At 42.8% G+C, this 27029-nt stretch overlaps 1 protein-coding gene across 2 annotated transcripts in view; it reads left to right on the top strand.

The window, feature by feature from the left end:
* The window catches only part of DOCK8 (dedicator of cytokinesis 8), a 195378-nt gene that overhangs the window by 17090 nt on the left and 151259 nt on the right, over positions 1-27029 (top strand). For both annotated transcript variants that reach the window (XM_089692587.1, XM_089692586.1), the window contains exons 2-4: positions 5645-5747; positions 14289-14458; positions 20784-20855. In XM_089692587.1, coding sequence (XP_089548713.1) covers positions 5645-5747; positions 14289-14458; positions 20784-20855 — 345 coding nt within the window. The remainder of the gene's footprint in view (positions 1-5644; positions 5748-14288; positions 14459-20783; positions 20856-27029) is intronic.

Raw genomic sequence — 27029 nt, 5'->3', positions numbered from 1 at the left:
TGTAATCTCTAACAATACATTTCTCTCACTTGCTCCCTTTTGTTCTGTTAAATATACAATTATTTATTTATTTCAGGTACTTATATAGCACCGTCCATTTACGCAGCACTTTACACATATATATATTGTACATTCACATCAGTCCCTAACCCTCAAGGGGTGTACAATCTAAGGTCCCTAACTCACATTCATACATACACATACTAGGGCCAATTTGGAGAGGAGCAAATTAACCTACCAGCATGTCTTTGGAGTGTGGGAGGAAATCGGAGTAACCGGAGGAAACCCGTGCAGACACAGGGAGAACATGCAAACTCCAGGAAGATGCAAGCGAGGGCTGAGAGCTCTGCAGGTCAGTTCCCTGATACCTGCCCCTGCTTTAGAAGCCAGAGATGTTTCTAGAGGTTAGTGGGTGGGGGTGAGGAGGGGCTGATCTACATATTTAAGAAATCTTGGACAATCCCCAAGCAGGGGGCTTGGGATGGGTGCCAGGACAGCTCTTATGTATGAGATAGAGAGCTCTTTAAAGGAGCTTGTACATAGTTCCTAAGGAGTTTGTTCTCACAGTTCACAGTTTCCTTGGGCATCCCATACACCCCTCAACCCCATGCAAGTTCAAAACCCCTTAATAAAATCACAAAACCAAGCCAAAGACTGTTTACTGTCTCCAGTGTGCAGGTGTGGAAGCAAATGCCTGGTGCCTGGTACTGCAGAACTGTAGGGGGACCCAAAACTCCACAACTCCTAAGGGGGCAGTGCTACATGATATCTGTTTCACAAATGCAAAAAAGGCTGTTTATCCAGCTAGAAATCTTCTGAGTTGGTAACTTCCTGTACTCTCTGCCTTTGGACTGTTAGCATTGTTCCCTACTATCTTCCTGGACTACAAAACACCTCCCCACTGGTACAGAGAAAAGAAGGAGGTTTATATGTATTCCTAACACACTTCCTGTCCTAGGGTGACAACGCTGGTGCAGTTGTCACCCTAGGACAGTGATCACTTTCCATTTTTCTAAATGGGTGCTGTGATTGGATGAGGTGGAGATCGTGATGTCACCACCCTGCCTCACTCCTCATCCAGAGAATGTTTTGCATTTATTGAGAAAAAGCAATGTGTTCCCTGAATGGTGCCCTTGCAGAGCGAGTGTGAACTCTTATGTTCAAAAACCAGCAGTTCAGCCACTCAACATGGGACCCAGCTAGCAGCAATCACTATAGTATCGCTAACTACTACAAATTCTTTTCTGTAGCAACATGAGGTGGAATTGAAGGCTTGGTTGGTCAAATTTCGAAATCAGTGGTGGTGCCATCGGATTACAAAATGCACGAAATTCACGATTTTCTAAAGAAAATTTGTTCGGTATTCGACCCATGTATGACCTGCATAAGTATGTCACTAATTGGCTTGATAAATGCCCCACTGTTTTTGTGGTCTCCTCAAAACAGTTGCTGGAGAGCCTTGATGGATGCTATCTAAAGATGACAGTGGCTACAAGCAGATGTCGAATGGAATTTTCACACACATCCATCTCTAGGGTTTACAGAGAATGGTCCGAAAAAGTGAAAATATCCAGTGTGCGGCAGTTGTGTGGATAAAGATGCCTTGTTAATGTCCGAGGAGAATGGGCAGACTGGTTCGAGATGACAGAAAGGCAACAGTAACTCAAATTACCACTCGTTGCAACCAAGGTATGCAGTATATCATCTCTGAACGCACAACATGTCGAACTTTGAAGCAGATGGGCTACAACAGTAGAAGACCATTCCGGGTGCCACTCTTGTCAGCTAAGAACAGGAAACAGAGGCTACAATTTGCACAGGTTCACCAAAATTGGACAATAGGACAAAATTTCCCTAGAGATGGTTGTGCGTGAAAATCCCAGTAGATCAGTAGTTTTTTTAAATACTTAGAGCAGCCCATCTGGCACCAACAACCATGCCACGTTCAAAGTCACTTAAATCCCCTTTTCTTCCCCATTCTGATGCTCTATTTGAACTTCAGCAAGCCGTCTTCTCCACGTCTAGATGCCTAAATGCATTGAGTTACTGTCATGTGATTACCTGATTAGCAATTTGTGTTACCAAGCAATTGAACAGGTGTACCTAACAAAGTGTCTGGTGAGTGTATTTACACTATATTGCCAAGGGACGCCTTCCTTTACACGCACATGAATTTTAATGGCATCCCAGTCTTAGTCCGTAGGGTTCAATATTGAGTTGGCCCACCCTTTGCAGCTATAAAAGCTTCAACTCTTCTGGGAAGGCTGTCCACAAGGTGTAGGAGTGTGTCTATGGGAATGTTTGACTGTTCTTCCAGAAGCGCATTTGTGAGGTCAGGCACTGATGTCGGACAAAAGGCCTGGCTCGCAGTCTCTGCTCTAATTCATACCAAAAGGTGTTCTATCAGGTTGAGGTCAGGACTCTGTGCACACCAGTCAGGTTCCTGCACCCCAAATTCTCTCATCCATGTCTTTATGGTCCTTGCTTTGTGCACTGGTGCGCAGTCATGTTGGAACAGGAAGGTGCCATCCCCAAACTGTTCCCACAAAGTTGGGAGCATGAAATTGTCCAAAATGAATTGGTACGCTGATGCCTTAAAAGTTCCCTTCACTGTCCAACCCCTGAAAAACAACCCCACACCATAATCCCCCCTCCACCAAACTTTACACTTGGAACAATGCAGTCAGGCAAGTACCGTTCATCTGGCAACCTTCAAACCCAGACACGTCCTTTGGATTGCCAGACAGAGAAGCATGATTCGTCACTCCAGAGAACACATTTCCACTGCTCTAGTGTCCAGTGGCGGCCTGCTTTACACCACTGCATCCGACACTTTGCATTGCAGTTGGTGATGTAAGGCTGGATGCAGCTGTTCAGCCATGGAAACACATTCCATGAAGCTCTCTATGCTAATCTGAAGGCCACATGAAGTTTGGAGGTCTTTAGCTATTGACTCTGCAGACAGTGGAGTTCTGCGCACTGTGCGCTTCAGCATTCGCTCACCCCACTCTGTCATTTTACATGGCCTACCACTTCGTGGTTGAGTTGCTGTTGTTCCCAGTTGCTTCCACTTTGTTATAATACCACTAACAGTTGACTGTGGAATATTTAGTAGCAAGGAAACATCACAGATGGAATTATTGCACAGGTGGCAACCTATCATGATACCACGCTTGAATTCACTGAGCTCCTGAGAGCTGCATAAGGGACAGATGGATTTGTTCTCAAAAGAGGGAAAGTCTCTCCAAATGAGGGACAGTTGGGAGCTATAAGAGTGGTGTATAGACAGGCCTTGAAGGAGTCCTGTTAGACAGACTGTGGAAGCAGGAATAGCACCGTAAGGATGCAGTGTATTGGCTCAGTCAAGCTTTTGATGGCTGATTTCCTTTTAAATTCTACAGCAGTGTACCTGTCACCAGATAAACATTTAATTACGGACTTTCAAGCATTAGAGCATCTGTCATTTGTAGAAGGGGTGTGCCTAACTATTTCTGCCAAGAGGAAGCATGGGCACTGAAAGTGAATGCTAGGAATTCAAGTATTTGTAACCCTGCTTGTGAGTTTCTTTCTCCCAGCTGACTGGGGGCAATAATTGTAGTCAAATCTTCTGAATTGACAAGGGCACAATCCATGCCTGACTTCCAGTACCAAACAATAGCATAATATCACCACAATCTTTCCAAAATTGTACAGCTGAATTGATTATGAACACCTGCTGCATTACATTTTAAGTTTGCTCTGAATATTAAAAATTATTTAAATATTGTTTTCAGTTTGAGGTGCTCAGATACAGTTTAGTTCCTCTTTAACAAAGTTGTTGGGGTAATGGACTAGGGAGATGCAAAAGCCCTGGCAAATTTGTCACCTTAGAGCACAGTGTCAAACTGGCGGCCCTCCAGCTGTTGCCAAACTACAAGTCCCATGAGGCATTGCAAGATTGACAGTTAGAACCATGACTCCCAAAGGTAGAGGCATGATGGGACTTGTAATTTCGCAAGAGCTGGAGGGCCACCAGTTTGACACCCCTGCCTTTGAGTATTCTTTTGGTATGGGAATGAAGAGAAATTCTTGGCTCTTGGTGGTGCAACTGGCAGTAATCAAGCCAAAAACATAACTGAGCATAAAGTGATATAGCTTCCCATTAAATGTTTTATTTATTCATTTTTATTACCTGGTAACAATTTTTGTGTTTTTTTCTTATTTATTTATATTTATCTTAGCTAAGTTTTTTAAAATATCTTTTGTGGCTATATTTGGCCTTGGTTTCTTGAAGAGAAGTAAAAGGGCTATATACTGCTGTATATAAACAGAAAATCTAGGGTATACAAGATGTTACTGGTGTACCTTTAAGTGTCTGTTTGTAGAGGGTGGTCTCATCTCTGATTTTTAGATCTTGCAGATCTCTTACTAATACCAGTTCATTGGGGTTCAATGGCAAAAATGCCCTGTACAATGATGGTCAGAACGTCCCTCTTACAAACAGCTAAAAAGACAATTGGTATTATGCTACTGTCTTTGCATTGGCATTGGCCCTACAACTATGGAGGCACCATCAAATGGGAGGTCAGTTAGCTACTGTTAAAGAACCCCTAGCAACCTCTGGAGGAACCCTAAGGTTCAACAGAACCCTGTTTGAGAATACAGTAGTTGTTCTAAGTAAAATGATACAGCCCACTTTACTCAGACAGAGCCCCCTGTGACAAAGGCCAGTACTCCAATATCAGCATCTGTATCCCATGTGGTGTGGCAGGAGGATAAGAAAATATGCAGCAATGGATAGGTTGATCCATGAATGATTAGGCTGCTATCATTATGCAGAACACCTTACTATGTCCAAGAACCAAAAAAAAAAAGGTATGACTCTGTAAATACCACTAACAGGACAAACTAGGGAATCTGTCAAAATGTCAGCTTGTCTTCTGAATGTTTTATCTAGCATGGGAAAGATGTTACAGCTTTTTCAAAAGGTCTTTCAAGTGTTACATTACTGTTAGATTATTGTTTGATTTGTCATAGGCCGCACCATCTCTGAGTTTGTAAAAAAAAGTCCAAGTCTGCCATTTTAATGTACCAATATTAAAAAGTGAAAAAAGTTAATGTTAAAAATTAAAAAAAGTTAATTAAAAAGGTTTTTTAACCTTCGTCCATATTTTTCCTAAAAATGAACAGTGCACTTCCTGTGCCTAGGCACTCATGTGTGATGAGCCTCACAGCTGTTTATCTGTGGTGTGAGATCATCTAAGGCTAGTTTCAGGAGATTTGTGCTGATATTGTGTAATGTAACCACAGTCCTGTTCACTGCTCTCGTTTCTGGAGACCTTAAGATCTACAGTATAGTGATCTCCCTGATCCTTTACCATCTTTTCTGTGCATCTGTGGCTGCCGCACATTTCCTGCTACTTTTTCATTATAACCCCACCAGTAATCAGATCTCCAGTTATCAGAAGACCAGCTCTGACACAAGAAACCAAAGCTAGTCCTATGGTCTCTGCTTTTTTGGGGAACTTGCCTTGCTAATTCTTATAATTAATACCATAGTGAATCTTGAAATAACATTGGATTCATTTTTATGTTTCAAAACTGGCTTGACATTTGTATTGGCAGAAGGGTCTAACAAATGACATTTTTTGTTTGTTTTATCCAGGTATTCTTCAGCAGAAATAAGGAAACATGTCACCCTTCATGGTACCTCTGGGTTTTTACATCAGCGCAGTCTGAGTACACAAAATTCATGTTCATTACAACTAGTGAGTATGACAGCATTAACTGACACACAAGGGAATATAAAAGCACAGATACTAATTTCCAAAAGTGTAATCCTCAGCAAATTTACCCAAACGGGACACAAAAATGGGATTGCAGTACCACTATTCTCTCCATGGATCATGTATATATACCCTTAAAGTGGATCTATCAGTAACTTTACAAGCATGCACAAATACACTCCTGACATGTCCCAATTTAAAAAATACCTTTTATCATTAAAATGGTTGTAAAGACTGAAGGTCTTTTACCTTCATGCATTCTATGTATGAAAGTAAAAAACCTTCAGTGTGCAGCTCTCCCCCCAGCCCCCCTAATACTTATTTGAGCCCAGTCTCGATCCAATGATGTGCAGGAGAGCAGTGGCTCTCCTGGGTCTCTCTTTCCCCCTAGGCTGAAACACAGCTGTGGGAGCTATTGGCTCCCGCTGCTGTCAATCACAGCCAGTGAGGAGGGAGTGTGGGGCAGGGTTGGCATGGGAGGGAGCACGTATGTGTGCCCTCAGAGCAAGCAGCTTGCTGTGTGGGCACTTGGCGAGGGACCATAAGTGCCAGCGGGGACCCGAGAAGAGGAGGATTGGAGCTTCTCTTTACTCAGTCTCCTCTCCCCAGTGATCATTCAGGCTGTAACTTTGCAGCAAGTCAAAAGGAGAAGTGCTGCAGTAGGTGTTACAGTTAGGCATTTAATAAATATGAAAAAAATATTTAGTGATCTGTCCAAATTAAAGGGATCTTGTGAGCTGAACTTCCTCTGCTCTGTGCCTCCAGACTGTTATCAGTTAGCACTGTTCCCTGCTATCTTCTAGGACTATAAAACACCTCCTATTATAGAGAAGAGCAGGAGGTGTTTTGTAGTCCCAACACACTTTCTATCCTATGGTGACAATGCTGCTCAATATGGTTGTCACCCTAGGACAGGGGTAGGCAACCTGCGGCTCTCCAGCTGTTGCAGAACTACAAGTTCCATCATGTCTCTGCAAGTCATAGCTGTATCTGTCAATTTTGCAATGTCTCATGGGAAATGTAGTTCCACAACAACTAGAGAGCCGCAGGTTGCCTACCCCTGCCCTAGGAAATCGAGATAATGATAGGATTACCGGGTTAAAATAAAATGTAAAAAAAAGAAATCTAATGCAGCCATTACATCTAAGGATCATTGGGCTGTAATACTATCAATTTTGTTTGTGGGTTTAGATATGCTTTAATATTTCTATATTTGTGTGTTTATAAAGTATCAGGATTTAACATTTTTGGTTAAGAAATACGTAACAATGTAAGGAATTTTAGCAATTCATAAAAACAGAGATGTAATCATATCACTAATGGTTATCTTATGAAACTGGGGTAACTTTATTTATGCTACTTAATAGAACATAAGCCATTGGTGAGAGATATTAGTACACTGATAATTAACTGTAGCATGATCACACAGTAAGTAGTTGTACCATGCAGTGAAATACTGGGTAATGGCTACTTGAACTTGATGAACTTGTTATTTCTTTTTAACTTCCAGATTTATGCAGGTATGTACTTTATACAAGAACTTATGGTGCATGAAGGGGAATTGTTGCTTGAGAGGTCACACTGCTAGTGGTTGTTTTTTTCATATCGTGCACGTCCATGTACCCTCTCAAACATGTGCCAATGCTTGGGGATTTAATGCAGTTGTAATTCCATTCATATAGTTCAGGGGAGTCCTGTATGTTGCCTTCCTTAATTTAGCATTGCATTTTTGTAATTGATTTGCTACATGTCTTTTCTGCTTGCCTCCATTATGCACATCCTGAGCATTTTATGTTCATACATCAGAAACATTTGTTACACTGCTCTTCACAACCAGAGCTGAATACAGACTAAATGGGGCCCAAGGCAAGATGGCAGCTTCTGCTTCTATTGACATTTCCGACATTTGTTACAGTTATGAAGTCTTTGTGAAACTACAAGTCCCAGCCTGTTTTGCCAGGATATGATGGGGAACAGTAGAAATTTTAGTTTCACAAAGATCAGGGATCTAGGTTTCTAGTGGTGTGTGAATTTGGGAGGGAACACATATGCATACATATATGATTAAAACAACTTTGTCATTAGCTAAAAAAATTCTTAATATGCCTAACTGGAGAAGAACTTGTCTCAGAAAGGTGCGAAGAGCCTAGACAAGCCAACTTTGTGAAGCAGCCTTCTCCTTCCAAGCTGTTGTCAGATTTGCTGCGGCAAGAGGGGAGGGAGTGCCATTCAGACATCATAGCTAAGGGCTGACAAGCGCCTAGCATATACTTTATCTAATAGGGGGAGAATGTTAAAAAAATATAATGATAGATGTTCTTTAAGATAGAACTAAAAGCAAAACTTTTTCTTTGGGGTGGAGTAGAGAGGGGTTAGAACAGATGTAAGGTATTTATTGCTGCCTGTGCTCCTGTTAGGGAGCTTCACCCTCTCTGTTTCTCCGGTTTACTGTTATCACTGAGAGTGAAAGTAATAGGATATCCCAAATTCAGGGTTGTCACCAGAACAGAAATAGAGAGGAGAACTTTCAATAGGGAAACACAGGTTCTTGTGAACCTGGTGACAACCAGGTAATACCTCACTTTGGATGGATTTTTTTCTCTTTTCCATTTTTGGCTATGAGGAAGGAAGTGGAATCTCCCAAATGGGATACATATGACAGAAACAAAAACTCACAGAGTTTCTAACCTTCCCTTATTCTATCCAAAATGAAAAAAAAAAAAAGTTTTGCCTTTAGTTCTACTTTAAGGCAGGAACTTGAAGGATGCTATTCCATTGGCCCCTCTCTAGGTTTCCAATTAGATGATTTGGCTCTGTTCATAACAATAGGCCTTTTTCAAACTCAACACTCATTCAACTTATCCAAAAAGTGGATGCAATATTGTTTTATCTTAGTGGGCTTATACTGTAAGACTCCTTTCACACTGACGGTCCGATTGGGTCCACCTGTCAGTCTTTCAGGTGAACCCGATCAGACAATCCATAGCTCTCTGTGGAACGATGGGTATCAGTGGACATGTGTCCGCTGACACCTGCCAACATCCAATCCGATCCTGTACACCAGGGGTCTCCAAACTTTCTAAACAAATGGCCAGATTACTGTCCTTCAAACTTTAGGAGGGTTGGACTCTGGCCAGTGGGAGTAGAAATGTCTTGGTGTTAGTGGAAGTAAACAGTGTCCTCTTTTTGGTATTAGGGGGAGGAATAGTGCCCCATTGTTGGTATCAGTGAGAGGAATAATGCCCCATGCTTGGTGTCAGTAAGAGAAATAATGTCCCATTGTAGGTGTCAAGGGCAGGAACTACAGTATGCTCCATTGTTGCTAACAATGTGGCGAAACGTGACCCAAGGGCTGGATAAAAGCAAGCAAAGGGCTGCAGTTTGGAGACCACTGCTGTACACTAAAAACAGACAGATGGGGATCTGTTCCCCATCCATCTGGTGAATTGGATCAGATAACAGTCAGATGGAAACAGACAGGCGGTGACCATAGTGGCCATTTGTTGGTGTCAGTGGGAGCAATAGTATCCCACTCTTGGTGTTAGTGGGAGGAATAGTGCCACATTATTGGTGTAATGGGAGGAATTAAACCATATTGTTGGTGTTAGTGGGAGGAATAGTGCCTCATATCAGTGGGAGGAATAGTGCTTCAAGGGCCTGATGAAAGCAAGCAAAGGACCGCATCTGGTCCTCGGGCCACAGTTTGAAGATCCCTGCTGTATGGGATGTAGAACCCAAGTGCCATCTGTGTGCTATTAGGGAGATTTAACTTTACTTCCTGTCCTGCATATGTAACAGGAAGCTAGAAGAAATCCTGACAAACTGAGGGAACTCCCCTCTTAAACAGTTGTCACCGGGACAAGATGTTCTCTCTATTCCTATTCTGGTGTCAACTCAAAAATTTTAAATTCCCCTCATTTTCAGTCCCAGTGAACCATAAAAAACAGAGATACTAAAGCTCTCTAGCAGAGACATAGACAGCAATAAAAACTATGAGAGGTTTTAACACTTTACCATTCTATCCAAAACAAAAAAAAAATAGCTTTGCTTTAAATTGATTATACATTTTGTATACAATGGCATAATCTGAAAAGGACATGATATCAGTGGGAACGCTATGATATCTGCGCTCCTGCTTGAAGTACAAAAGTGTCTGTCTTTTGGTTAAATCTTTGCATGTTTTTAGTCACTTCCTCAAACACACGTTATGGTAAGAGGGTTATTTCCGTTCTCTACTGCTTGTGGGATTCTTGTGCAGTGCTGTGAAGTTTTGCACTATAGTACTTCTGTGTGTTTCTTGTATCAGCCATCTTGAAAGATACCCCGGATGTAACATTCATAAACATTTAAGCTGCTATTCTGAACGGTACGTTTTCTCACTCGTGGTTTGGGGATACTTTTCAAGAGCACATTAATTCTTCTCATAAACTCTTAGATAAAAAACATTTGATATTGTTTCACTTTGCTGCTATATTATAATATAGAATAGAATGATAACATTTTTCAGATATTTAAAATATTTCACTTGCCTAGGAAGTAACTTTTTCTGTTGTTATTTAGTATGTTTTATATCATTTTAGATGTGTGTTTAATACTGTATACGTTTTACTATTCTAACTGCTCATTATAACAACCTCCTCCCTTGCTTTTATTTTATGTATACAAGTTTCTTTCCTTGCCTTTGAGGTAATGGCACTTAGGATATGCCAGTCTACGTCTGTGTTTGTAAGATAAAATATTAGAGCACTGAACATCTATTCTTTGTGGTATTTGCCACCATAGGTGATATTTCTTTTTTTATACAGATCTTAGTATTATAGATGGTATATAGACTATAGATGATGTATACTGAGGATGGGAAAAATCATAGCAAATGAAATATAAAGATGGACAGTCTTGGTGTTTTTAAGCTGATTTTCTAAACAATAAAATGGATATGTGCTTTAGTGCGGCCTCCCGAACTTTCCTTTGATCTAACAGGCCTTCTTGTTTTTTTTAATTCTGGAGAAAGATAAAAATCTAAAGCCATGTTGACAGCTTTTGATGTGCTTCCCTAATAAGAATAAGTATTGTACAGTATGTGGTTATGTTAAGGAATATTTTATTGCCGAATAATTTGATAACGGTTACAACCAGGACTTATTGATAAATCCTGCTTAAGTCTAAGTTCAATAAGTGCATCATTCTTGTGATGTAAGTTAACAGCATATTTTTCACACGTATCATAAGGTCATGTAACAAGTCTGAAGTGACAATTCTCATCTACCTGTCCCACACTTTTATTTTTGGATTTTTATGTACAATATTGTACAGTTGTGGCCAAAATTATTCAACCCCCAATGCTGTAAAGGGGTTTAGGGACTATAGTGTACATTTGGAATTGTATTCAGAATCAAATCCTACAAGGACGTTGTAACTACCCAAATGCAACTAAAATGACATCAATTGTTTATGTAATACAGTAGTAAATGGTTCTTATGTGGTTTCTTCATTGCCACAATTATTCAACCCCTTAAAGACTACCACTCTGAAGAACAGAGGTTCATACAGGTGCTTTCCATCAGGTATTGAAAACACCTGTGGATGTCACCGAGCAGCAATCAAGCATAATAAGCACCAATTAGGCAGCTTTAAAATGACTGTGATACTCAGCTCCTTCTAGACATTTACTGGTGTGGTTACAAACATGGTGAAGGCAAGAGAATGGTCCAGGAAGACAAGAGAAGAGGTGATTTCTCTTCACAGGAAGGGCAATGGCTATAAGAAGATTGCAAAGATGTTAAACATACCAAGAGACACCTTAGGAAGCATCATTCGCAAATTCAAGGCAAAGGGCACTGTTGAAACGCTACCTGGTCGTGGCAGAAAGAAGATGCTGACTTCGACTGCTGTGCGCTACCTGAAGCGTAGAGTGGAGAGAAGTCCCCGTGTGACTGCTGAGGAACTGAGAAAAGATTTGTCAGATGTGGGTACAGAAGTTTCAGCCCAGACAATAAGACGCACACTGCGTAATGAAGGCCTCCGTGCCAGAACTCCCAGGCGTACCCCCTTGCTGTCTCCAAAGAATAAGAAGAGTCGACTGCAGTATGCCAAAAGCCATGTGGACAAACCACAAAAGTTGTGGGATAGTGTTCTGTGGACTGATGAAACAAAATTAGAACTGTTTGGGCCCATGGATCAACGCTATGTTTGGAGGAGGAAGAACAAGGCCTATGATGAAAAGAACACCTTGCCTACTGTGAAGCATGGTGGAGGGTCAATCATGCTTTGGGGCTGTTTTGCTTCTGCAGGTACAGGGAAGCTTCAGCGTGTGCAAGGTACCATGAATTCTCTTCAGTACCAGGAGATATTGGATGGAAACGTGATGCAGTCCGTCACACACCTGAGGCTTGGGAGACGTTGGACCTTTCAACAGGACAATGATCCCAAGCATACCTCCAAGTCCACTAGAGCATGGTTGCAGAGGAAAGGCTGGAACATTTTGGAGTGGCCATCGCAGTCACCAGACTTAAATCCGATTGAGAACCTCTGGTGGGACTTAAAGAAAGCAGTTGCAGTGCGCAAGCCTAAGAATGTGACTGAACTGGAGGCCTTTGCCCATGAAGAATGGGCGAAGATACCCGTAGATCGCTGCAAGACACTTGTGTCAAGCTATGCTTCACGTTTAAAAGCTGTTATAACTGTAAAAGGATGCTGTACTAAGTACTAAGATTGAATGTCACTTGGGGGTTGAATAAAACTGATAATGCTGTGAGCACAGAAAAGACATTTGTGGTTATTTCATTATAACTGTTATGTTATATTTGTCTGACCTACAAGTGCCTCTTTAATGTAAATGTAAGCAAGATGACTGAATGATCAAAAGCAATGTCAAACTGGCCAAAACACTCAATTTCAGTGGGGGTTGAATAATTTTGGACACAACTGTATGTGTCTCTGAATTATTCCTTCACTTTCCACGTTATGGATGCTGGAATACTGTTTTTTATCTCTTCATTATTTGTAACAGTTTACTTAGTGCTCCCAGTGTACTCCATGTTCCAAGAGACACACCTTGGTCATATCTAGGTCATTGCCATCTTCCTGTCCAACTTTTACTATATGTTGGTTTCTGACCAATTCCCATTTTCTGGGAAAATCTTTAACCTAGCAGACCAATGTTTCATTGTAGAATATACTGTACTTTCATATGTGCATTGGTTTCCATGCAGTCAAAAGATTCTATGTCCCTTGATTTTTTATTAAAGCTTCCTCCCCTTGGTCTATGAGTATCTCTTTTCTAACCTGCAAGTTGTGCCACAGAATTCCAGCTCCACTATACCGTATGTGTGCTTTCGATAGCTTTGTGGCCTTGATTCAGGATGGTTCCAGTCTTCAAAAACTGCCACAGTCTTCATATTTACAGATCATTTCACTTCCACCAACTTCCATGTGTCACTTCCATCTTGACTAGATAAGCTAAGCCAATGGCTTCCTTGCTGGTGACTTACATTCTGCAGCATTTCCTTCATTAATGATCTTTTTAGCTGTGTTTAAGGACATTCATTCTTCCCATTGACCATTAATGTAAAGAGATTTCTTCCTACTTATCATTAAGAATGCTGGTCACCAATGTAAGAGGAAATTTCTGCACTACATAAGGAGCATTCTTCCAATTGACCACTCATGAAAGGAGCATTATTCCCACTTATCGCCAGTCTAAAGCAACACTTTTCCCCATACCACCTATGTGAGAGGACATTTCTATGCTGACCAATAATGCAAGGGAATAGTACACTTTGCACTGTATATATTTCTAAATATTGTCCCCATACTATTAATATCAGCAACCATCTTCACATAAGATTATATGTCAAATTGCCTTGTTTTTAAAGTGACTTTTTTTAAATAAAATAAAAAAGAGGTGTATTCTTACCTGCTTTGTGCAATGGTATTGTACAAAGCAATCCTTACCTCTGCTTTGATGGTCTCCCACTGGCACTGTTAACCCCTCCTTTTCTCCAAGTGCCCCCATAGCAAGCCGTGTGTGGGGGAACTCATGCGGGCATGCTCCTGAGCCTGGCTGTGTGCATCCATAGACACACACAGTGTGTCTTGACCCCACCGCTCGCTCCCTCCTTACAGGATTCGACGGACAGCAGTAGGAGCCAATGGCTTCCACTACCCTCAATGAAGCTTGTGAATGCAGGAAGAGAAGGGAGCAGGTCAGATTCCTACTATAGCCACACAGGTCACAAAAAAAGAATTGGGAATTACCAAGATTTCCACCAAGGCTGACAGGCAAGACAGGCTGATTTCCTGACAATTATTCTCTATTTTCATTTATGCTGTTATTATTACATACATAAATATATTTGATTTATTGTAGTAACTACTGTATAGTTAGCCATTTTACATCGACTGAAAAAAGGATAATAGTCCATCATGTTCAACCTGTTATACAGTCTGACGATATGGATCTCTGATAATATTGACCTGATAAAAATATAGCCTAAAATAACATATGGTCTTTTTTGTCTGCAGCCTCCAGATTACGACGCAGTTGACCCAATAGATTTTGAAAACTTTCTGATGTCACATATGCAAAATCATGAACTTCTTCCAGAGCTTGGTGACTTCCCTGAAGATGATCTGGATCTTATATACAGATCCAAAGAGTGTAGGACATTGCAACCTTCACTGCCAGAAGAAGGGTATGCATATTCAGTAACAGCCGACGCTATAAATGTTATATAAAGCAATGTTATTAAATAAATACAAGTTAATAAAGTAAGTATTTACGTATGTGCTCCAGGATGGCAATACTTCATAAAGGATAACTCCAGCCAAAAGCTATTTTATTTTAGATGGAATGGACAATGGTTAAAAGTTACCTTTGACAGGTTTTTTATTTTCTTTCTTGGACTCTCTTGGGGAGATATTCTCTCACTTCCTGTCCTGATGATCTGAAAGTGAAGGTATATCCACAACGAGACAGCAATAAAACCCTGCTATTGTCTCTTGCCTTTCCGCATTCTATTATAATAAATGTTATGGCTGTATGTGCCCAGTTAGAGAGGTCTCGAAGGCCACTGTCACTAGGACAGGATGTAAGAAATCACCCCCCAAAAAACACAAACTCAATTACTATATATAACAATTACCCTGCTCTATCCAAAACTAAAAAAATATTTTGGCTGGAGTTTTACTGTACAGCACAATATGTCTATGATGTAGGTTTTTCTGTCCCCATTGGAGAGATGTTTTAAAGAGCCATGAAGTCTAGTAGCCCATAGCTTCATGAATAGCTTTCCTCTATCTTTCCATTTTAGGATGATAAAAGCTTAATTTAGGCAATTTTGCATCACATATGTATGCGTTTTGTCAATGAATAAGCCCAACAGTGATTATGTTGTCATATGACTTGGTAAAATTCTAGAAGTGGGTGGTAATAAGGTGTTTTATTGCTTATCACTGTTATCACTAATTGCTTTTTGTAAACTGACATATCGGAAAGCTATGAAGAGCTGTATAGAACAGCAGATCCTAGCTGTTTTCTAAATAACTGAAATTTTTAGCTAGACATGCATGTGGCAACTTTCATGCAGTTTCAACCACTTTTGATTGACTGGGAATTGAACATGATTGATAGTGGTTGCCTGTGTACGATCGATCACTTGAACTTGCTTGATCAAACTGGGCTATAGGGCTAGGTTCACATCTATGCAGATTGCAGTTGATGCAGTTGTGTTTTGCGCTTTGTATGACTTTAGCTGGTTGTTAAGGAGCAGGCGGTACCCTGCATCCTTAACAACCAGTAAACAATGCAGTTATTAAGGAGCTGGCGGCCGCTGGCGTCCTTACAACCCAGCACGTCAGGAAAGAGGAGGGATGAGAGAGCCCCCTCTTCCTCGTGAACCATACCAGACTACATGCCCTTAAGATGGGAGGGGGTGCTTTGGGGCACCTTGTCCCCATGTTGATGAGGACGAAGCCCTCTTCCTCTGGGCTGTGGTTGTGGGGGTTTGCGGTGGGTGACTTATCAGAATCTGGAAGTCCCTTTAACCAAGGGGGCCCCCAGATTCTGGCCCCCCCACATGTGAATGAATATGGGGTACATAGTACTCCTACACATTCACTAAAAAAGTGTAAAAAGTGAATAAAAGCACAGCAATAGTTTGTGACAAGTCCCTTATTAAAAAAACTAAAAAAAATTGTCCCCCGGAGTTAATCCAATGTCAATCACGATGAACGCTGCCACCGACCCATAGAAAAAAAAAAAAAGAGCTCCGCACCCAATGAAGGCTCCTGCCATCTGACAGCTCTTAAATAAGCCAAGAGGCAGAGTCACCTGGTGACCCCACCCCTTTGTGACATCATTGACCCTGCATGCCCCAGTCAATGACATTACAAAGGGCGGGATCACCCAGTGACGTCATTGAGTTGCTCCACCCCTTGACTTATTTAGGAGCTGTCAGATGGCGGGCGCATTCGTTGGGTCTAGAGCTCTTTTTTTTTTTTTTCGGGGCAGCGGCAGCGTTCATCATGAATGACGTTGAATCTACTTCGGGGGGTACATTTTTTATTTGTTTCGTTTTTAACTTGTCAAAAACTATTGTAGTGTTTTTATTCACTTTTTACACTTTATTGGTGAATGCGTAGGGGTACTATCTACCCAATACTCATTCACATGGGGGGGGCAGGATCTGGGGGCCACGGGACTGTGGTAGACACAATCTGTGCAGTGGTGATATCTGACCTTTATGCAAATATAAGCCCATAATGACATACTAATAGGGAGATGCGGAATCTTATGACCTCTGAGTTGCTCAGCCAGCAGAGCTGAAACCAAGCCATCATAAATAAATAAATAATCATAAAATTACAAGTCCTGCACTGTCACTGTGTCTGCAAATCAGCTGGGAAACCCTCTGGATAAGCCACAAGGCACAAGTTGATTTGTCATTCTGTACATGCACAGTTTGTGTATTGATAGAGATTTTTTTTCTTTGGGAAGGTGCATGTGATCAGCACAGGGCCGATCAGCACTGTCCAGACAGAGGGTCAGAAATTTCACCCACTACAAATCTGCCTTCCACACCTACACCTCCTCCCTCCACGCAGCCAAACAAGCCTACTTCTTGACCCTCATCAAGGCCCTCTCCTCCAATCCTCGCCGACTCTTCTCCACCTTCAACTCTCTACTCTCGCCACCCCCACCCAGCACCTCACTCACTGCCCTTGAGATTGCCAATCACTTCAAAAACAAGATTGACACAATTCGCAAGGACATCGCCGCAACTCACACGCCCTCTCAACCCGTCCCCTCTCACACAGCTACCCCCTCATCCCCCCTCTCCCTTGACATAACCCGCAGGGATTTCGTCGCTGCTCAAACTCCCTCCAACCCCATTCCCCCTCACTCAACTACCCCCTCATCACCCCTCTCCCACGGCCCCACTGCTGCTCTGACCTCCACTTCCACCCCACCCTACATTCCTCATACTGAAGCCCCCCCAACACTCCGCACCTTTGACCTTACTACCATCGAGGAAGTCTCCAAGATCCTCTCTGATGCCCGCCTCACCACCTGCCCGCTCGACCCTATCCCCTCACAACTCCTACGACCTCCCTCCCCCTCCATCCTACGCTCCCTCACCCACATCTTTAATCTTTCCCTCTCCTCCGGCACTTTCCCCTCCCCTCTGAAACATGCACACATCACCCCCATACTTAAAAAGCCCTCCCTGGACCCCAATGACCCAAACAACCTCAGACCCATCTCCCTGCTCCCATTTACATCTAAACTCCTTGAGCGCCTAGTCTACACCCGCCTAAGCTCTCACCTCAACGACAACAACCTCCTCGATCCCCTACAGTCTGGCTTCCGTCCCCTACACTCCACCGAAAACTGCCTTACTCAAACTCTCCAATGACCTGCTAACCACCAAAGCTAATGGCCACTATTCAGTGCTCCTACTCCTTGACCTCTCTGCGGCCTTCGACACAGTCGACCAACCCCTCCTCCTCAAAAAACTACACTCCCTCGGCCTCAGAGATTCTGCCCTCTCCTGGCTCTCATCCTACCTGTCACAACGCTCTTTCAGCGTTACCTATAATGCTACCACCTCCCCCTCACTCCCCCTCTCTGTTGGGGTCCCTCAAGGCTCTGTCCTCGGGCCCCTTCTCTTCTCCATCTACACCTCCTCCCTTGGCCAACTCATACACTCTCACGGCTTCAACTACCACCTCTATGCCGACAACACACAAATCTATCTCTCAACCCCCCACCTCACCCCCTCGGTCTCCGCCCAAATCACACACCTACTGAGTGACATATCAGACTGGATGTCGCTCCACTTCCTTAAACTGAACCTCTCCAAAACCGAGTTTCTTGTCTTCCCTCCAGCCTGGACACCACCCCCCATTTACTTCTCCGTCACATCCAACAACGCCACCATCAAACCCGCCCCGCAGGCCAGAGTACTTGGTGTCATTCTGGACTCCAACCTATCCTTCCAGCCCCAAGTCCAATCTTTAACAAACTCGTGCAGACTCCACCTCCGCAACATCGCCAAAATCCGCACGTTCCTAACCCCAGAAACCACTAAACAGCTCATCCACTCCCTCATTATATCACGACTCGACTACTGCAACTCCCTCCTCACTGGCTTGCCTCGCCGCTGGCTATCCCCGCTCATTCACCTTTCCAACCGCTCCATCTCCGCCACCCCCCTCTGCCAATCCCTCCACTCGCTTCCGATTGCGCAACGGATCAAATTTAAAATCCTAACACTGACGTACAAAGCTGTCCACAATACTGCCCCGTACTACATCACTGACCTAATATCCAAGTACCGCCCAGCACGCACACTCCGCTCCTCACAAGACCTCCTTCTCTCTAGTTCCCTGGTCTCCTCCTCCCATGCCCGCCTCCAGGACTTCTCCAGAGTGTCACCCATCCTCTGGAACTCCCTGCCCCAACCCATCAGATTATCACCTACTCTCCTCTCCTTTTAGGCGCACCCTGAAAACCCATCTCTTCAGGGAAGCCTACACCACCCCCTCCTAACCTGCTGACCTCTTCCACTCTTCCATCCCCCACAGCTATCTCCTCCTGTACCACTATCCCCTCCCTCCTAGATTGTAAGCTCGAAAGAGCAGGGCCCTCGATCCCCTCATGTTTTGCATTGTATTGGTATTGTTCTGTCACATGTTCTGTCCCTCTTTGTAATGTACAGCGCTGAGTGAACCATTGGCGCTTTATAAATACTGTATAATAATAATGCAGCCTCATAGGACAGTCAGAGGAGAATGAAAACTTCTCCTACAAGATTAACCAGTGCTCAGCCGGACACTTATAGAAATCACAAGACTGCTATATACTGCTAATGAATAAAGGTATTTAGCAGTTTACAGTTACCAAAATAATTGCATTTCCATGTTCTGTGTATTGTGGAAGACCGGATACAGTGAATGCAGGGTCATCGGTTTAGTAACATTTTAAGGCTGCTTTCACACTGATGCATTTTTACTGAATTTTTAACTTACTAAAAATGCAAGAAAAATGCAATGGGACTCTTCACACTACTGCGCTGTGGTGCATTTTGAAAAGCCCTGCATGCTGTATTTTTTGGTGTGCTTTTCAAAAACCACACCAAAAACACAGCTCCCCTTTGAAATGAATAGAAAAAAACAGCAAAAACACATAAAAAACACACTGCATTTGCGTCTTTGTGCCTTTTTTAAGTAATATGTCTTTTTTTCATAGATACCCAGAAACTCATCAAATACGTGTAAAAATGCATACACATTTTTACTGTGTTTTTGAATGGAGCAGTATGAAAGCAGCCTTGGGTCTGCTTTAAGAAATGGAAAACATGTCTAATTACTAGTAGCTGTCATGTGTATCCTTGGTCCAGCTTTACTATACATCATTTATCATTACAGCTGACCAATTGTGTTGCTTGGGATGACCCAGAAAAGACATTTGGTCCTTTTTGTACTGCATCCTATACACACGCAGCTTTAATCTGTAAGAAATAGATTTATTGGTTAGTGCAGAAAGTCAGTACAATTGTGGATCTAGTAGTAGTGTTTTTAAAACAAATCTTGTAGATTTATTTTTTTCTGTACAAGTAAATGTTTTCTAAGGGTGTATCTGACGTTTTATGATGTTGTTAATGTACATCAGCTGCACAATTACATTCCATGGGACATGGCTTACATGCAAGATGTAACTTGTTAATCTCTTGTGCAGACGCGGCGTCTGTAGTATAAAAGAATGTATTTGCATGTGCATTGCTTGTTTAAAGCCTAAATTTATTCAGATACTGAAAAAAACCAGCACAAGTAACAGTACTTACTTTCAATGAGAAGTGTCTTTTTTTGCTGATGGTTGCTGCTTTAGTTGAAATCTTCACTCTCCTGATCCCCCCTACCCCCACAGCAGTGCCAGTGGGGTTAATAGAGGCAACAAACCTGTCACACACACTCATCACAAACCCTATGCCCACTCTTTCCGCCCCCCTCCTGCATTCATAGAAGTCATTCTATAGATTCTATCAATGAAATGCGTTCTACGAATGGAGGACAGGCGGATTTTATAAAAGGTCTGCCTCCTCCATTCATAGAATGCTTTCCATTTATAAAAGCTATAGTACGGCTTCTACGAATGGGAGAGGGGCAGAAAGGGTAGGCATAGATGTCACCCTTTGAGGAGTGCCCGTCACAGGTCTCTCGCCTCTTTTAACCTCCGCGGCACCAGAAGATTAATTCTGTGGGGGTGGGGATTAGAGGATGAAAGATTTCAACTAAAACAGCAGCCACCAGCACAACAGACACTTCTCTTTGATAGTAAGTACTGTGCCTTGTGCTGATGTAAAAAAAATTGAATAAATTTAGGCTTTCATGCAAAACATAAACTGAAATAAAAAAGTGACATAGACATGTATTGGATATAGTAAAATCTAGACTGTGTTTTTTTTTTTTTTGCAAGATCCCATACTCATACTTGTGTTTTCTGTCATACCTTCTCAGGGCTGACCAGGATCTACATGTCAGGGACTGTCTTCAGATATATTTACGGGACTGGCTAATAGTCAACAGAAAGTAAGTAAATCTAAAATAATCATTGCCTTCCCTTTACCGTATTTTCTTAAAGAAATCTACATTCACAGCATACATGTTCATTCTATAACATCAGCATTGTAATAGTAACACAAACAATGAATATATTTGACAGTCAAATATAAGCCTACTTGACAAATCTCCTTTCATGTTGTGAGTTCTGCCTGTCTGCTGGTCATCTCTTTTCAGAAACTTCCTGAACTCCCTGCATGCTTTGCAGCTTCTCTTCTGCTGTTTACTTTACATTTTTAAGGACTACATATCCCATGGTACCTTGCTGACTGCAAGCAGTGACTCCTGTACTGACTCTGCCTCCTGAAACTCCTCCTCTCAGCACTTCTGTAGTTCAGAAGGCAGGCTCTGTGAAATGTGTGCCACAGCAGTGCCTACCAGTCTGGGCATAGTGAATTGTCACAGAATTCAAAGAAGTAAATGTGTGGGGATCATCACAAAGTAAGTTTGCAAACTTAAAGATGGTTCAGAATAATGGGAGTAGACTAGAAATAGTTAAAATACAGTGTGGAAATGAATATATGATTTTACATTTTCATCATAGATACGCATTAATTAAAAACTAGTTCTACACTTATAAGACATTTTCACATTTGGGAGCAGCCAATTATTCACAAAAACAGGTGCAGTGCAAAAAAACACTTTTTATGCTACAGATTATTGAAGAAAAAGAACAGTGCTCAGATTGTACTCTCCTTATCAATCCAATTACCACAAAGTTGTAAATATAGAGCACATAAGAAAAAACCACCATTAACCAATTCAGCTCTTTGGACATATGCAATAAAGAGTAAAGAACAAGCAGTTCTGCAGTAGCAGCAACTAGCTTGTGCTTCTTTTTTTCGGCCAGCTCATGCCTGTAAAATCAATGTGATTTGGGTGGCTGTATAGCCACCTCATCTCTTTCACTGTGTGAGCAGTGTGTTTCCCCTCTCCATGGTTACCGGGTTCTCCTGCTCTTTCTGGGAGCCCGGGACCACATCAGAGACCACATCACTTTGTGATGCTGAGTTGGGGGAGACCGAGTAGTGCATGTTCCTCAATCTGCAGTGAATGAAGCCAGAAGTGACAATGATTTTATCACTTTCGGTTTCAGAGCCGTTATACTCTGGCTGTTACAGCCATGGAAGCAGCTAACCAAGCAGATTTACACTCAGCTGCTTTGGAAGGCAGGAAAGTCATGAGGGTCTAATAGACCCTCAATGTCTCCATAAAGAATATAATGTGAAAACTTACAGCACAATATGTCTATCCACATCAATATACTCAAATATTGCAGCTAACATGTATAGTGTTCCCACATACAAATAATAATATACAAAAATGCAGCGCAATACTATATAATCAAGTAATAAATAATTAATGTACATAAATCTTGCTTTGTGACAATGCTTAAATAACATATAAGTGCATAATCTGTGCTCAAAACGTTTCACCTTATATTAAAACAATAACGCACTCTATCTCATATTGCTGCCCATATTGACTATGCGTCATCCAAATCGTATCCACTATGCGTTTATCTACTAACAGTGTCCCGATATAAATAAATAATTCTTGGTGAACTGTCCCTTTAACTACATGCCGCCCAGCCACTGTAGAAATACGGCGGCAGGGCGGCACGGCTGGGCAAAACCACGTTTTAAAACGTGTGTTTTCAAAACAGGTAGAGGGCGCGCGCGAGGCGCACCACCGCCCTACCTGTCCCGCCAATCACAGCTGCGGATGTCAGTCGCCGGGTCACAGCCGGTCGTTACCAGCTATGTCCCGGCGATTAGCGGCAATCAGTGACAGAGAGCACAGCTGCAGTAGCTGTGCTTTCTGTCAGTTCCCTGACAGCTCCTGACACGCTGATCGGGACAAAAGAGTTTATCTGTCTGGATCAGTGTTTCTCCGTGCAGTACACACCCCCGCCCCCTAGTAAAACACTCCCCTCACACAGTCCCCTCTGCACTGATCACTGTATTGGTGTCACTGGGGATGTCAGTGACCCCAAGTCAGTTCCCCCCCAGTATCAGAATGTCCACCGCAGTCCCGCCATAAGTTGCTGATCGCCGCCATAAGTCACTGATCGCCGCCATAAGTCGCTGATCGCCGCCATTATTAGTATAAAAAAAAATTAAAAATCCCAGTATCTTTCCCGCCATTTGTAAACGCTATAACTTTCACGTAAACCAATTAATTTACACGTATTGGGGTTTATTGTAGCAAAGACATGTCGCAGAATGCATTATGGCAAAAATTTATGACTAAATTTGATTTCAAAATTTTTTTTTACTGGACATGTTTTATAGCAAAAAGTCCAAAATATTGTTTTTTTTCCTCAAAATTGTCAGACTTTTTTTTTATAGCGCAAAAAATAAAAAACGCACAGGCGATCAAATACCACTGAAAGAAAGCTCAATTTGTGGGGAAAAAAAGGATGTAAATTTCATTTATGTACCATATTGCATGACCGTGCAATTGTCCGTTAAACTAGTGCAGCGCTGTATAGCAAAAAATGGCATAAATTGCCATATCTATACCATAGTTTGTAGACGCTATAACTTTCACACAAAGCAATCAATATACACTTATTGGGATTTTTTTTACCAAAAACTTGTAGCAGAATACATTTTGGCCTAAATTTATAACTAACTTTGAGTTTACTATATATTTTTTATAGCTGAAAGTAAAAAATATTGTTTTTCTTCAAAATTTGTGGTCTTTTTTTGTTTACAGCGTGAAAAATAAAAAGCACACAGGTGATCAAATACCACCGAAAGAAAGCTCTATTTGTGTGAAAAAAAGGATGTAAATTTCGTTTGGGTGCAGCATTGCATGACCGCGCAATTATCAGTTGAATTAGTGCAGCGCCGAGTAGCAAAAAGAGGCCAGGTCATTAAGGGGGGTAAATCCTCAGGAGGGCAAGTGGTTAAGACCCAGTGCTCCAAGTGCTGTTGTGCAATATCTCCTCTGTATATATCCATCCAGTGAATGCGTGTGACCCCCAGTGTTGCATCCACCTCCGACACACTTACGCGCTCACCTTGTAGTTTGACCCGAACAGTCAGGTCAAACCGCGCCTTTCCCTTTAACCCGGGCGGGTATGATGGCGTATCAATCTCCAACTCCTCCTGCACCTCCAAACTCCAAAACACACCACTTGGAAGCTGACCCAAACCTTCAGGTCAAAAGCGCTCCTTTCCCTTTAACCCAGGTTGGTATGCTGGTGTATATAATCTCCAACTCCTCCTACACCTCCAAACTCCAAAACACACCACAGAAATGGAAACAATGCTCCAGATGGTGAAGTATATCAAACTAATATAAACTTTATTAAAAACTCTTAAAATCTTCCACTTACATTTGGTTGTGTCCACCTGGGACACTTCAGGATCAAGAACTCTTTGTAAAATAATTTTATGAATGAAACTGCATTGAATCCCCTATCCAAGATGGCGGCACGAACACTTCCGGTTACGGCTTGACGCCATCGGCGTACCCTACCCTGTACTGATGAAGTGTCATGACGTAACGTGTAGGGTACGTCGATAAGTACCTGAAATAAATAAATAAAATAAGGATGTAAGATAAAGAAAACAGTGAATTTGGGTACATTCTTTCGAGCTGGGTTGACCCGTGCTGTATCCGAAATTGCGACCATCTAGAGGTAGTCTGTGCTTTTGCAGACAGGCCTTCTGTAGTACATTTAGGCCAGGTTCACTTGGGTGCAGGCCACGATTTGCGCGGACATGTGAGCCCATTTATTTGAATGGATTCCCGTGCCCCGGGACACGCAGGGAAGAAGTCCCTGTACTTCTTCGGAAATCGCAGCCCACAGTACGGTTACGCTTTCTAGTGCAGGCGGCATGCAATTAGCATTAATGGCACCCGCCTGCGGGTCACACATACCTCTGTGTGGGTGGTGCGGCTGCAAGTATTTGTACGGGTTCCGCAGCGGCACCACCTGCACAGATGTGAACCTAAGGCTCCATGCACACTGGGCTTAAAAAACGCCAGTTACCTTGCAGAAAAAATCAGCTCATATAGAGCATTTTTGTACACAGTTTAGGAGTGTTTACCATTTTTTCAGTCAGAAAACTCCATTCAAGAACGCAAACCAGAAGGGTTTTTTATTCTGCCTCTAAATGTTGACCTTAAAATATGCCTCTAAATGTCCTAATGTACATGGACACATAGGATAACACTGAGCTGCTTCTACAGGCAAAACACAAAACTCCTGTCACGGTGTGAGGTCAGGCTCAGAGACCAGTAGCTATAGCAGTAGACCAACCAACAGGATAGGTAAACAAGCAGGTCACCTTTGGAGATGACTCAGGCTCACCTGAGGTGCGGGGTCTAAGCACTAACCAATATTCACCAGAGCTCTTGATGGTGGAGATGGGTTTTGCTGTTAGTACCAGGTTGCAGTTCTCAGGATCACCCCACCAGGGAATGAGCAAGCCAGAATCAAGTAACAGATATGGCAGGTAGGGATCTAGCAGAAGTGTAGTCAGTAAACAAGCCAAGGGTTGGTAACAAGCGGTAGCAGGTTGGGATGAGGCAGAATCGTAGTCAAGGAACAAGCCAAAGGTGGGTAGTGAAGGTATGGACGGAAGCAGGAGAGACAAGAGCAAGATACTGGCTGGAGAAGGCACAATAATCTGGCAAACAGGAAGTGCAGAGACATGGCTTAAATCAGGAAGTTCATGGGAGGAGCAAAGAGTTCTAGGTTCAGCAGAAAACAAGGCACAAGGCAGGATTGTCCAATAGATCGGGCAGAGTGTTGTCCAGCATCCCAGAGAGCTCAGTGAGAAGAGTTACCATATTTTTCGCTCCATAAGACACACTTTTTTCCCCCCAAAAAAGGGGGGAAAATGTCAGTGTGTCTTATGGAGTGAATATGGAGCGGCCAGTCCGGTATTTCTGCCGCCGCCACCGTGTCAGAATACCGGGCCGGCCGCTCAGCTCTTCTCTGCAGCAGGACTTTACCTGTTCCTCGGTCCAGCGCTGTACAGGCTTCCCGCGCCGGCATCTTTAGTGTGGGCTGTGACAGCCGGGTGCCCACTGCGCATTCGTGAGAAGCGCTGCACTTTGTGAATGGTTCGGTGTCTTCTGGGACACATGACAGGTCCCAGAAGACACCGGGGCATTCACAAAGCGCAGCACTTCTCGCGCATGCACAGTGGGCTGTCACAGCCGGGTGCTCACACTAAAGGGAGGACAACTCTGCGGAAGTGGGAACGGGTACCTGTCAAATTCAGGTACCCGCTCCCCCTCCCTCCCCAAAGGTCCGCAGTTTCTGATCATCCCCTGTACTGTCTGCAGTCTCTTGGTCCTCCCCTGTACTCTCTGCAGTCTCTGCTCATCTCCTGTACTGTCTGTAGTCTCTGGTCATCTCCTGTACTGTGTCCACAGCCTGTTGGTCATCCCCTGTGCTGTCTGCAGTCTCTGGTCATCTCCTGTACTATGTCCGCAGTCTCTGGTCATCTCCTGTACTATGTCCGCAGTCTCTGGTCATCTCCTGTACTATGTCCGCAGTCTCTGGTCATCTCCTGTACTATGTCCGCAGTCTCTGGTCATCTCCTGTATTATGTCCGCAGTCTCTGGTCATCTCCTGTACTGTGTCCGCAGTCTCTGGTCATCTCCTGTACTATGTCCGCAGTCTCTGGTCATCTCCTGTACTATGTCCGCAGTCTCTGGTCATCTCCTGTACTGTGTCTACAGCCTCTTGGTCATCCCCTGTGCTGTCTGCAGTCTCTGGTCATCTCCTGTACTATGTCCGCAGTCTCTGGTCATCTCCTGTACTATGTCCGCAGTCTCTGGTCATCTCCTGTACTATGTCCGCAGTCTCTGGTCATCTCCTGTACTGTGTCCGCAGTCTCTGGTCATCTCCTGTACTATGTCTGCAGTCCATTGGTTCAGAATTTCAGAATTTTTTTTTCTTGTCTTCCTCCTCTAAAATCTAGGTGCGTCTTATGGTTAGGTGCGTCCTATGAAGCGAAAAATACGGTATATATATATATATATATATATATATATATATATATATATATATACAGTATCTCTCAGAAGTGAGTCCACCCCTCACATTTTTGTAAATATTTTGTTATATATTTTCATGTGACAACACTGAAGAAATGACACTTTGCTACAATGTAA

This window comes from Staurois parvus, unplaced genomic scaffold (assembly GCF_062004578.1).
Source record: "Staurois parvus isolate SC_StPar_1 unplaced genomic scaffold, SC_StPar_1.0 ptg000596l, whole genome shotgun sequence".
NCBI classification, from domain to species: Eukaryota; Metazoa; Chordata; class Amphibia; order Anura; family Ranidae; genus Staurois; species Staurois parvus.
This window is presented reverse-complemented; position numbering and strand designations above follow the sequence as displayed.